At 42.3% G+C, this 12,682-nt stretch overlaps 1 protein-coding gene across 1 annotated transcript; it reads left to right on the top strand.

Annotated features, from left to right (window-relative positions):
- Window positions 1–5,019: 5,019 nt before the first annotated feature.
- Window positions 5,020–12,571, top strand: myo1ha (myosin IHa). Its single transcript, XM_034541474.1, is given in 32 exon segments — window positions 5,020–5,148; window positions 5,236–5,351; window positions 5,452–5,650; window positions 5,782–5,862; window positions 6,278–6,457; window positions 6,553–6,651; window positions 6,730–6,846; window positions 6,927–6,998; window positions 7,111–7,230; window positions 7,323–7,390; window positions 7,561–7,666; window positions 7,742–7,801; window positions 7,803–7,823; window positions 7,911–8,002; window positions 8,267–8,361; window positions 8,446–8,492; window positions 8,951–9,031; window positions 9,866–9,971; window positions 10,059–10,176; window positions 10,290–10,403; window positions 10,490–10,566; window positions 10,648–10,716; window positions 10,798–10,882; window positions 10,965–11,127; window positions 11,221–11,304; window positions 11,393–11,486; window positions 11,558–11,613; window positions 11,694–11,829; window positions 11,915–11,985; window positions 12,178–12,275; window positions 12,356–12,455; window positions 12,545–12,571. Coding segments are annotated over 32 exon segments (3,075 nt in total). The 5' UTR covers window positions 5,020–5,025.
- Window positions 12,572–12,682: the final 111 nt, after the last annotated feature.

Raw genomic sequence — 12,682 nt, 5'->3', positions numbered from 1 at the left:
ATTGGATTTGCCGGGTCTCGTGCTGAATCAGAGCCCAGTGGGTAGCACAAAGCTTGTTAAGATTGGACAAGCATTGCTGGGCCGCTGGGCCAGAGGGAGAGGTGGGGTTGTGGCAGAGGTAACCTTGACAACTTTTCTGGAGTGAAGAGTGAATAATTCAACTGTGTTGATGAACACTCAACTGGCCACCATCATGGACAATTGAGTGAAAGCTTTCCAAGCATTAACCAATCCATACATTGAGTGAAGCGTGAGCTCTTCTCGCATTTAGGTCACCCAAGCAGAGCAAATGGACACCTGTGTTACCTTGAGGGCTGTGTGTTTTGTAATGGAGCGTACCAGGGAACAGGAGCACACACTCCCACCCTTTTCACAAGGCACAGCTATTTTAAGACATGCCTATTTCACAATAAATTTTAATTCCTGAACCAAATCCTCCAATTAAATATATGTTTATGCATTTATGTCTTATTGTTATCTATACAAATAGCATGACAACCAAGTCTAGGCTCAGCACTTTCAGCAAGTGAGTCAGTGAGTCAGTTAACATCTAAACTAATTACATTTTGTTTGCGGTCTTCACTATCAAATTATAGCATGCTAACACACAAAACTATGATAAGGACCATTATACCTGGTAAACATCTGTTAGCATAAATAAAACATCTGTTAGCATTGTAAGCATGTTAGCATCTAGTGGTGATGTTGCAGATTGCATCTCATCCCTTTCAGGCATGTCAGAAAACTACTGTTGCCTTCAGGCAAATTAAAACAATAAAAGGCCCTCTCTAGAGGCAGTGTTTGGTTTGTCCCTTCTGGGTTACTGTAGAAACATTTTGGATGCCGTGAGGAGGATCCGCTCCCATGTAGATATGAAGGACTCATTCTAAGCTGATGAAAACACAACAATTCTTAGTTTCAGGTGATTATGCACTAATGAAAAATAGTTATGAATATTAAATTCCATTTCTGCGAATAAATCCCCCTAAATCCTACACACTGGCCCTGTAGGAGACACGCTGGGTTAAAGGTGCGAACCACAAATCGCCCCCGTCTCTGGTTCAGATCTGACCAAGGACCTTTGTTACCAGACATTTCCCATCTTTCTTTCCCTTCATTTCCTGTCACTTCTTCATCGTCAAACTAAAATAATTATAGACTTATAGACATAGACATTTAAATGTTATTTAATGAACTTGAATTGAAGGTAGTGTTAGTTGATAATTAGTCTTGCATGGCCATACAAATCTACACTGCACTGTGTTAGCGCTAAAGAAAGGTCTGGCTCTTCACATTATCATCTGGTATGAAAAAAAAATCTATTTCTTGAAACCAATCGCATCGTTTTAGGCGGCGCTAAGCACAGGATGCAACGACAGTATACCCTTGTGCAAATAGCCAGAGGGGAGGAGAATGCCAGGTAAGATAGGCAGCCGACGGCAGGTTTATACCCACAGCCTACAGCTGGTAAATAGGACTAGTTGATAATTGTTTCCACCAAAGCAGCTCAGCCTGCCGCTCAAAACAATGGCGCTCCCCGTGACCAGCATTGTTAAACTGAGTAATAAAGCAGTTGGTGATCAGTTGTAATGTATCCATCTAGTCAAAGATCAGTAACCAGATCCAGACTGTGCCTGCAGGGAAGAAGGAGACTGGGGGCTTTTACACTGTTGCAGTGATGTAATGGAGCTTGAGAGAGAAGAAGGAGAGAGGGAAAGGGGGATGGTTGGACTGGTGTGGTTTGGATCTTGTTTCTGTATTGTTATGTTACACTCAGTAGAGCAGTAGATACCCAGGTAAGCACTGAGTAAGCTGTCCCGTTCCATCCACCTCCCATGGCATGAATGATTAAGCACCGGACCACAGTGCCCTGAGCCTTGGTCACGATGATGCGGAAGAGCACACAGGCCTCCACGCAGCATCACCAACACTACGTTGACTGCACCATACTGGATGAATGAGCTACTAAAAATCAGGGGAGGAGATAGTAAATGTTTTTTTTAATAGTATTATAGAAGCTGGACCTTTGCCAACTAACTGTCAATCCAGTGTTCATAGGTCCACTGATTGTCTTCATGCAAGCAGAGACAGGAGGACACGCTGGTCTTGTCTAAATTCTTTGGAGAGATTTTTTTTTTTTACAGTTCGGATCCTCTTTGAATATCCAAAATGCAGGTTTGAGTTTTCTTTTGCGTTGTAAAGTGTTCATTTTGTCACCAGCTTTGTTGTCATATTATAAGTGCTGTCAGAGAGTTTCGAAGTTGATACAGAACGTTTGACATTTCAGTGTGAATTTATGTTTGTGAGTTGTGTGTTGAGAGATCCAGTTCCCGAAGGCTAAAATGATCTTTATCCCATTGTAAGTCACACTCTATGGCTAACAGTTAGATCAGAAGATCGATACCTCTGTCATAGTAAGTTAAATATGAATCTACAGCCAGCAGCCAGTTAGCGTAGCTTAGCACAACGACTGGAAACAAGGGGAAACAGCTAGCCTTGATTGGTTTGAAGGTAACAACATCCGCCCACCAACACCTCGAACACTCACTCAATTAAAACATTGTATTGTTCAAAACTAAATGGTTCAAACCAAATTTAAAAACAGTCTACAATAGTGATTGTAAAAACGTTTCCGTTATAAGGCTAACAAATTTGAAATATGACTAATACATTAAGGCAATCGGGCAGATAAGAAGGAGATACACGTTCCTGTTACTTTGTTGGTGTAAACTGCAGTGTCTTAGCAGCAGCTCCCCCCCGCCCTCGTCTGAAGCCACCTCTACTTCTCACACAGATGAGGTCATCCTGTCTCAGGCAACACTGACACTCTAGACCAAGATGAGGGACCATCTCTTAATTAAAATGCAATTGGTTGTGTTTTGAGGTAGCAAAGCAATCCACCTGATCTGACAATGGCTTAGTGGATTCATTACATAAGCATTCCTTCCGCTGTGCATGTGATTGGGCCAACGATTGTTTAATTAACTTGAATTACAACCCAGTGCATTTGGGTTGTATTATATAAAGCTACAAATAATATGGAACGGTTTTTTTTCTATAGACAAGTGCTTTCTTTAACTCTTTCTTTCTTGTTCTTCTTGATCTGAGAACGCCCATTCAATGTTCAGCCTTTCCAGCACAGTGTCAGTAGAAAGACTTGTGCATGCTGCAGACAGCTTCCTTAAAAAGAAATACCTGCAGGACATCAAAGGCAACCTGAATGGAAAACAGCAGACGTTTAGATTTTGTCAGTGCACTGAATGAAAACCTTAAACATTAGCATTATCATCACCCCCAAATTCATTAATCCTCCTCTTGACAGGAGCTTATCTGTTCATGTTATTACTTGTAATACTGTATGGCAGATCCCTAAGTCACGCTGTCCCAGCATATTGTCTGCTTGTGCTGCCCTGAGAGAAGTTTGTTCCCATGAAGAAAGGGGGTGTCACAGATACCCCACACCAGCACCACTACCATCACATCGCAAGATTGATTCTGACGTCCAAAAAAGGGTTGCTTCAATGATATTGTTCACCTGTCTCATTGGCTTAAAGTGGGTGGCTGGGAGGGGGTGGGGGGGGTTAGGGGCTGTGGGAAGGGGTTTGGGTGAGGGTTATTGGTGGGGACACGGGGTGAGGGGTATTGTTGAGGAGAAGGGCGAGAGCATTGGGGTGCGGGGCTGACAGGTGGAAAAAAACACTCTCATCTGACTAGCCTCCTCTATCCTACCATGGGGCCCCGTGTGAGCAAAGTAATGAAGTCCAAATTACAACACAGGATTGCTAAGAACAAGCCTCTATTGTTCGCCCTCGGGGCACACTAAATGAGTGTCACAGCAAGCAGCGGGGCACAGACCGTTACTGCACTATTTAGTCTGTCCCGTTGTCTCAAGACGGCCCCGTTTCAGAGGTTCTCAGATCAGACAAATACTGCTCCCCTCCTTCGCCTTCCCCCTTCCTCTGTACAGCCAACCCCTCCCCAACTCCTCACCCCAAAATAGGCCAAATCTCCTCTATTGTGTTTCGACTGCCTAGTGTGAAATTCACTGTGACGTTAAATGTTTTCTAATGAATAATTACTGAATGGATATGCAGGGGGAATATGTGTAATGGATTGTAGACTGCATTTTAAAGACGTCTTTTTTGTCTCTGCTCCGTGGTATTTACAGGACAAAAACACTTGGCCTTTCTTAGAAGAAATGAGGGCCATAGGCGGAGGATAGAGGCAGGGGGAGGAAAGGGGGCGGAGGGCTTTGTGTCAATTAGATCCAATGGATTATCTTTTTAATGTTTTTACAGAGCGAGTTGAGAATCAAAAGACTTCTGCGTCCAAAGAAGAGAGAGAGAGAAAAATACAAAACCAACAAAAGCTGTGAAAACCTTTGGTCTAAGTGTTGGTGCTGAGAATGCAAAACAGATTGGTGGAATTTTTCCCACTATGCCTCTTAAATGTGCCGCTGTTTTGGGCTCCCCGAGTCCATTTGCACAGAGTGCTGTGTTTGGTTGGTGTGTCAGCTCTAGTGAACTGCGGGCTGCCAGCCAAGGTCCCTGTGTGCTGTGTCACGATCATTAGCTTCTGTCTGTTCGTCTGCACAATCACAGAGCTTTGCTTCAAAGACACATAGGACCTCTCGACCTCCTATTTCAATACAACTTACAGGGACCATGTTTGTGCTTTTGATGGTGCTTTTTTTTCCCAAGTCCATGCTCCCGCATGGAGACATTTATACAAACACGCATTCATCCAGTTGCATTTGTCAAAGAAAATGCTTGAGAATCTTGAATATCATTATTGTGCATGTACAATGTGTTACACTTGTTATTGTTACTTGGCAGAGTTTGTGTCCTCTAAACCTTAGAGTTGTAAGTTGTTAGTTAAGTACTGTGAAGTATTGAATGTGTAATATGTCAAATAGAGACATCCTCAGCTTATCGTGCTAAAAAATAGGCATATTCCCACTGCTATTTGGTTGTGCACCTGTCTGCCTTATGGTTGATACAACTTGTTGCACAGGGTCAGCTGGACATGGAGGGCGCCCTTACTGCCAGGGATCGGGTTGGAATCCAGGATTTTGTGCTTTTGGATGAAACCACCGAGGCGGCCTTCCTTAGCAACCTCAAAAAACGCTTCAGCAAAGATCTCATCTATGTGAGTGTCGGAAAAGACTTTATAATCCTGCTGTCCACTAATGTGTGTGCATCTCAACAATTAGAAATAACTTTTAAATTATATTAGACCTACATTGGCACATTGCTGGTGTCTGTGAATCCCTACAAAGAACTGGACATCTACAATAACAAACAGATGGATCTCTACATGGGGGTCAACTTTTTTGAGCTTCCGCCACACATGTGAGTATGAAAACTATGAATATTTGTGAATGTGTGTGCGTGTGGTAAGTTTTCTTAGGGTTTGTCTATGAAATATTCAGATTGCTCTGCATCATTACAGCTACGCTTTGGCAGACAACGCCTACCACACCATGCTGACAGAGTTTAACAATCACTTCATCCTCATCTCTGGAGAGAGTGGTGCAGGGAAGACAGAGGCCTCCAAGAAGATTCTGCAGTATTACGCTGTCAGCTGTCCGAGCACCACCCTGCTCAACACCGTCAGGGACAAAATGCTCATGTCCAACCCTGTCCTTGAGGTCTGGCGTTAACTTGTGATAAATCTATATATACTGTATATATATATCATTGTAGTGTCATACCAAAGAGCAAGTTGTGCTCACAGTTATTATATATATTTATATATGTATGGCGTGGTGTTCCCCCACAGGCTTTCGGCAATGCCAAAACATTGAAGAATGACAACTCAAGTCGATTTGGGAAGTATATGGACATTCAGTTTGACAGCCAGGTAAGCATCAAGGGACATATTCACAGAAGCACTGACATTTTAATTGAGAAGTCTTTTAAGTATAGTTCTCCTTTTTTTAAATAAGCATTACTCTCTAGCATTAAAGTCTGTAGAGGTTGATATTCCAGCAACACTTGTAGTATAAAGAACAACTTTATACCCTTCATCAGGGTTGTCCAGAGCTGGATACTGATGAAGGACACAAGCTGAAATACGTTGGTCTTTGTTTTAATTTTAGAACTCAAGGACCAATTTGTTCATCCAAAAACATTCTAGATGAGAGAAAAAAGTTAGCATTTCTTTAATAATACCCCAATATCCCAAGAGGATTGTTTAGATCCTGTCAAGTGGACCATAGGCTATGTTTGGTCTGCAAGTTGTAGAGCTGCTGTCTTTAGGATCATGATGCCCATAGGGGGATGCTGTCGGAGGCCATATCCTGAACTACCTGCTGGAGAAGTCGAGAGTCGTGCACCAGAATCACGGAGAGAGAAACTTTCACATCTTCTACCAGCTAGTGGAGGGAGGAGAGGAGGACCTACTGCACCAGCTGGGCCTGGAGAGAGACTGCCAGCATTACAACTATCTCACCCAAGTATGTTTAACTCAGTGAGCCTGTTTTGATCAAAGAGATTAATTAGACAAGAATAAGCATTGACAATGTGCTGCTATGTTTGCTGCTTCTGACAGGGAGAGTGTGCCATTGTGTCCTCCATTAATGACAGAAATGACTGGAAAACGGTTAAAAATGCACTTCAAATCATCAACATTGATAAGATTAACACTAATGTAAGTCGGATGCTGATTTACTCACTCACTCTTTCCTCTTAGTTTTGCATTGATATACAAATGTTTCATTCGCTGCAGCACTTGTTTGGGACCGTTGCGAGTGTTCTCCACTTGGGAAATGTTCAGTTTGACTCCGACAGTAAAGGCCGTGCCTTCCTGAACAACGACAATGCAGAGCTGCACTGGGTCTCAAATGTAAGGAAATAGAAATTAAATGTCTTTAGATATCCAGTATTATTACAAACAGTCAAAGTCAATGTCATTTTTCCCTGTAGCTACTAGGAGTTGATGCTCAGAGTCTCCAAGAGGGACTCACCTACAGGAAGATTGAAGCCAATAAAGATCAGGTGCACGCACGTTAAAATGTGCTTTCATTTTGATTTCTGACCAGGTTGTGTTTATATTTAAACTTCCCCTTTAGTGTTTAAAATGTAGCTATGATTTTGTCTCACTGTAAAGGTCCTCAGCCCATTCACAATCGATCACGCCATCTATGCCAGAGATGCTTTGGCCAAAGCCATCTATGGACAGGCCTTCACCTGGCTGGTCAACAGGATCAACGAGTCCATGGAGAACAAGGTGGGGAGGCGAAGAGCGAGTGGCAAATGACAAATCCCCGACAGTGAGGACGAGTATGAACTGACTTTATACTTTTATACTTTTTTTGCCAGGACCTTTCCAGGAAGAATGTAATAGGGCTTTTGGACATATATGGATTTGAGGTTTTCTATGTGAACAGGTGGACATACATCGTTCCTATTCTAACATTGTGGCACTGATTTAATTATGTTTGATACCCTGAAGGTTGTTATGTAACATCTGCAATTTGCATGGGAAACTGCACATGAGATTGTGTGGCGATGATTTTATTACTGAGCTTGGCCTGTTTGTCATGACCTATTTCTTCAGTTTTGAGCAGTTCTGTATAAACTACTGCAACGAGAAGTTGCAGCAACTTTTCATCCAGTTGACACTCAAGGCTGAGCAGGAGGAATATGAAGCAGAAGATATTGAGGTGAACCTGGGAGGGATCATTAATCATGGGCTATTATGGATAGTGTGTTTACACTGACTTGTCTCTCCCCTCCAGTGGGAGCCTGTTCAATTCTTCAACAACAGATCATCTGTGAAACTGGTGGAGGAGAAACACAAGAGGGATCATATCTATACTGGTGTGTATTCACCAGTAGAAGTGGAAGCGGTTTATTGAACCAACAGTGAAGCTGACGTATTATTGTGTGATGATGATAATCCTGCAGGATGAGGAGTGCCTCAGGCCAGGAGATGCCACAGATCTCACCTTTCTGGAGAGACTGCAAGATAAGATGGCAAATCACCCTCACTTTGTCACGTGAGTTCAACACTAAGCGTAACATAGCACACGCACTTGCAGGACAATTGGCTCATTTTAATTATATATGAACTCAATCTCAATAACACTGTGTCGGTCAAAGCTTCTCCTCAACACTGAAGTGTAACTCTGTTTATAAAGGTTCTGCTAACTGGGCTCTCGTGAGGGAGCCGACAGTGAACCAATATAGATGGAGGATTAGGATTGCTCTGTAAAGCCTCTGTCTCTTCATCCCTCTGTCTCTCTCCACCTCTTTGACTGCAGGCACAAACTGGCTGACAAAATGACACGTAAGACTCTGGAGAGGGGAGATTTCCGTCTCTTGCATTATGCCGGGGAGGTCACCTACTGCGTTGTGGGTAAAAGAAACACAATGTCAAGCCCTCAAACATCTAAACCTTTTTCTTTTCAACCGGACTAACAGCTTTGTTGGTGTGTTTTAGGTTTCCTGGACAAAAACAATGACCTATTATACAAAAACATAAAAGATGTAAGTCTGTTAACTAACATTATATATAATTTGAGGCAAGGTGGTCCTATGTATTGGAACTTAATTAGTACCTTGGTTATTATTAATAGTGTCGACCTTTATGCTAAAGTTCCCAAACTTTTTTTTTTTTACAATAAATGTTCTTGATAGCCTTGCTAGGATAGTGCACTCTTATTGTGCATTGTTATCATGTGAATCATATTCATAGACCTTTCACAGCAGATACAGTATATTGACATGTCATAGCAGCATAACAAGTATGATCTCCGTTCCAACAGTTATTGCTATGCAGCAATTAACAAAGTTATCTGTGTTTGACAAGTGTAGAAAAAGGTATTTTTAACTTTAGTTTCTGCTGCTCTAAGTAACACAAGCAGCTGGCAAACAATGATGGAGTATCACACCTTATGTTGAATTGGTGTGTTTTAATCTTTGTGGGTTATCTCAACTTCTCACAGCTGATTTGCCAGTCTAAGAATGCCATCGTCAGAGAGAGCTTCTCCACGATGGATTCAGACACCAGGCGAAGACCAGAAACAGTGAGTCCATGTTGGACCCTCCACATCTTGATGTTGCCAAGAGTTACAAGTCACGTACAAGCATTCATTTTCTGGTCATTATCTAAAGTTCGTTTTTTTGCACAGTGTATTTCACCCAAAAGGTGATGAACCATTTCAATCAAGAAGATACATACAAACCAAAAACACCCATTATCCAATTAACAATTTGCCATCTACAAAAATAACACATAATGTACCAAAGGAAGGACTGTAGTCCAGACAGCACATCCGTACACAGTTTGACATTTTTATGGGGTGAGTTTTCTTAAGAAAAAAAAAAAAAGAGGTCTCACTGGTTCTCAACCTTTTTGAGTCACAACACCGCAGAATATTCAGGTTGGCAGTCACAACACTAGGCCCATTGTGATTGCTCTAATAAATATTGTAAATAAGTAATGCGTTATTTGTGAGTACAGTTTTGTTTAGTTTGAGGCATTGTCCAATGTGCTCTGGGCACTGTGGACTTTGATGGTACTCGTGATAAATGTTCTCTGCATAGATTTAAGTGTGCAGATCTATTCTACCAGATAGTACTGGTGATGAAATGTAAAAAAATAAAATAAAAATCCCATATTAGATATATATACACTATTTTATTTTGTTCTTACACAACCATCTGGCGACCGGCAAAAATTATTTTTCGACCCCCTTGTGGGTTGCGATCCCCCGGGTTGAGAACCACTGGTTTAAATCGAGTGACCACTGAGACAAAGGCAAGTCATTTTTTCTCTGTCAATGGCAGTCTGACTGTGTTATTATTAAGCCATATGTACGTGACTGTTGGGGATTATGACCCTCATGTTGTGTCTGTAGGTGGCGACCCAGTTTAAGAGCAGCCTGCTGAAGCTGACAGAGATCCTCATGGCTAAAGAGGCCTGGTACATACGCTGTCTGAAATCCAATGAGTCCAAGCAGCCCGGTACTTGAATTAACAGAACATACATGAAACTATTTGGTTCACAGGATGGAGATGTTTGATTCATGTCTCTCTCTCTCACACACACAGGTCAATTCGATGAAGCTCTGATCAGACACCAGGTGAAGTACCTGGGCCTGATGGAGCACCTCAGAGTCAGGAGAGCTGGTTTTGCTTACAGGCGCATATATGAGGTCTTCTTAAAAAGGTATGAAGGACCACATACACTTGGGTCTCATGCATAATTTGGTAATTAAAACCCTCCCTTTAAGTATACTACCATGTGCATTTCTTTAGTGGGCTGTGTGCTGCCTCTTGCAGATATAAACCCCTGTGCCCAGCCACCTGGCCTCACTGGAGAGGACTGCCTGCTGATGGAGTGGAGGTGCTGGTTCAACATCTGGGCTACTTGCCAGATGAGTATAAAATGGGACGGTGAGAACAGCACTAACTAAATACAACAGAGAGAACACGTTTTATGAGTAACTAAAAACATATATTGATGTTTTCCTTTGTTTAAGTACCAAAATATTCATCCGTCATCCGAGAACACTTTATGCCACAGAGGATGCGTTTGAGAAATGTAAACACGAACTGGGTGAGTGCAAATCTGGTGTGATTAAGTGTAAGTTATTACTAGTTGTGCACAGTGATCTAATATTTTGCTCTGAATTTGCAGCCACGAGGCTCCAGGCCAAATACAAAGGATACAAAGCAAAGGGACAGTTCAAAAAACAGAAAGAAGCTGGTAAATGCCACAATGCATCATGTTGTGTTATGCGAGTAAAGGAAACCCTCACAGCCTCTCTTATATGTCTTTTTATTTCAGCCACGAAGATTGAAACTTGCTGGAGAGGAGTGCAGGCTCGGAAGGAGAGAGAGAAGAGAGCCTGGGCTGTAAAAGTCATCAAGAAGTAAGAAAGGAGATCATGACACAGCTCCTCTCAATCTTAATGTCAAATGTTCACCGATACAATATTCTACAATTGCTTTTAGATTCATCAAAGGTTACATGACCAGAGGACAAGCCAAAAACACAGATAACTCGGAGTACCTGGCCTTTGTGAGACAGAACTACTTGAACAGGCTGAAAGGAAACCTGCCTAAGACGGTTTTGGACAAAACCACCTGGCAAACTCCCCCAGCAGTGTTGACAGAGGTACAGCGATTAATATGCGTTGTTGTAAAAAAAAACGATTACATTCAAGCTGAGCTTTTATTTTGAATCTGTGCATGTTTTTGTTCTCGCCAGACATCAGAGATACTGCGTGAGCTTCACTATCGTCTTATGGTGCGGAGGTATGTGAGAGCAATCACTCCCCAGAAAAAAGCCCAGGTAACGTGCTTGTAAATACATTATCTAAGACTACATCATCATTTTTTTCTTTTCGCCGTGTTAAACGTTGTATTTTGTGTCCCTTCAGCTTCAACTGAAGCTTCTTACCAGCTCCATCTTCAAGGGCAAAAAGGACAGTTATCCACAGAGTGTCGCTCAACCTTTTGTAGACACCAGAATCAGTAAGTAGCAGATACATTCACGTCACGCCCTTTTCCTGTGGATCATTTTTTACATCATTTAATATCTCTAGGTGAACAAGACATTAACATGAGGGTTCTTCAGATGATTCGCAATGAGCACATTAAGGTAATAAAATGTCATTATGCACCCAGAGGAACTACAGCCTCACATCAAACCCAACTCACTGTGTTCTGTGTTTCATACAGTACAGTGTCCCGGTGATTAAATATGATAGGAACGGTTTCAAACCAAGGCCACGGCAGCTCATCCTCACCCAGACAGCTGCTTATGTGATAGAGGAAGCCAAGATCAAACAGAGAGTGCTGTACACCTCTCTCAAAGGTCAGGGCAATGTGACACTATTCATTTCACCATTAGCGATTGTTTTCATATTGGGCTTAAAGTGTCTATAAATTACTCATTGCAGGTATTTCGGTCAGTAACTTGACGGACAGCATCATCGTATTCCACATAACATGTGAGGACCCTAAGGAGAAGGTATGTGGATATATATTATATACATATGGAGATATTTGGGCTTGTCAGAACTGCCTCTTGTTCACCTGGGCCACTAATAGAGCACTGGGAAAGTGTTGAAACGGAAAAGATTAGATATAGTGGAACAAACTAAATGGCATGTTATGTGTTTATATGTTCCATTTGTCTGATATTGTTTAGTGATTGTTTCAGGGGGACCTTGTAATGCAGTGCGACCCATTGTTTGAGTTTTTGACCAAACTCAGTGTCATTGCGAACAAACAGAATGCAATCAAAGTGGTTCAGGGCAGGTGAGTCTGTGAAAGAAAGAATCAAACAGGTTGATTTTGATATGTGCTTCAATCTAAAACTCTTGTGCATCGACTCTCAGCATCAAGATTGAAATCCAGGCAGGTAAAGAGAGTGCGGTGGACTTCAGCACCGGACAGGAGCCCGTGGTATGCAAGGCCAAGAACGGACACCTCATGGTGGTGAGACGAGTGCTTTTATGATCAAGTGAAATATGACGCTCTGCTCAGACAAAAGAATACAACATGAATCAAGCTGTTTGCCACTGCAGGTTGCCACTCGGGCGAGGACACGGTAACATGTGTGGGGTTGAGCCGACACACAAGAAGCCCCTGCATATTTCATCAGGAGACCCCTGAGGGGAGATCAGCATGTCCAAATGAAACACACCTGACCAGAAGCACGTTGG

Source organism: Cyclopterus lumpus, chromosome 9, assembly GCF_009769545.1.
Source record: "Cyclopterus lumpus isolate fCycLum1 chromosome 9, fCycLum1.pri, whole genome shotgun sequence".
In the NCBI taxonomy this organism is placed as follows: Eukaryota; Metazoa; Chordata; class Actinopteri; order Perciformes; family Cyclopteridae; genus Cyclopterus; species Cyclopterus lumpus.
This window is presented reverse-complemented; position numbering and strand designations above follow the sequence as displayed.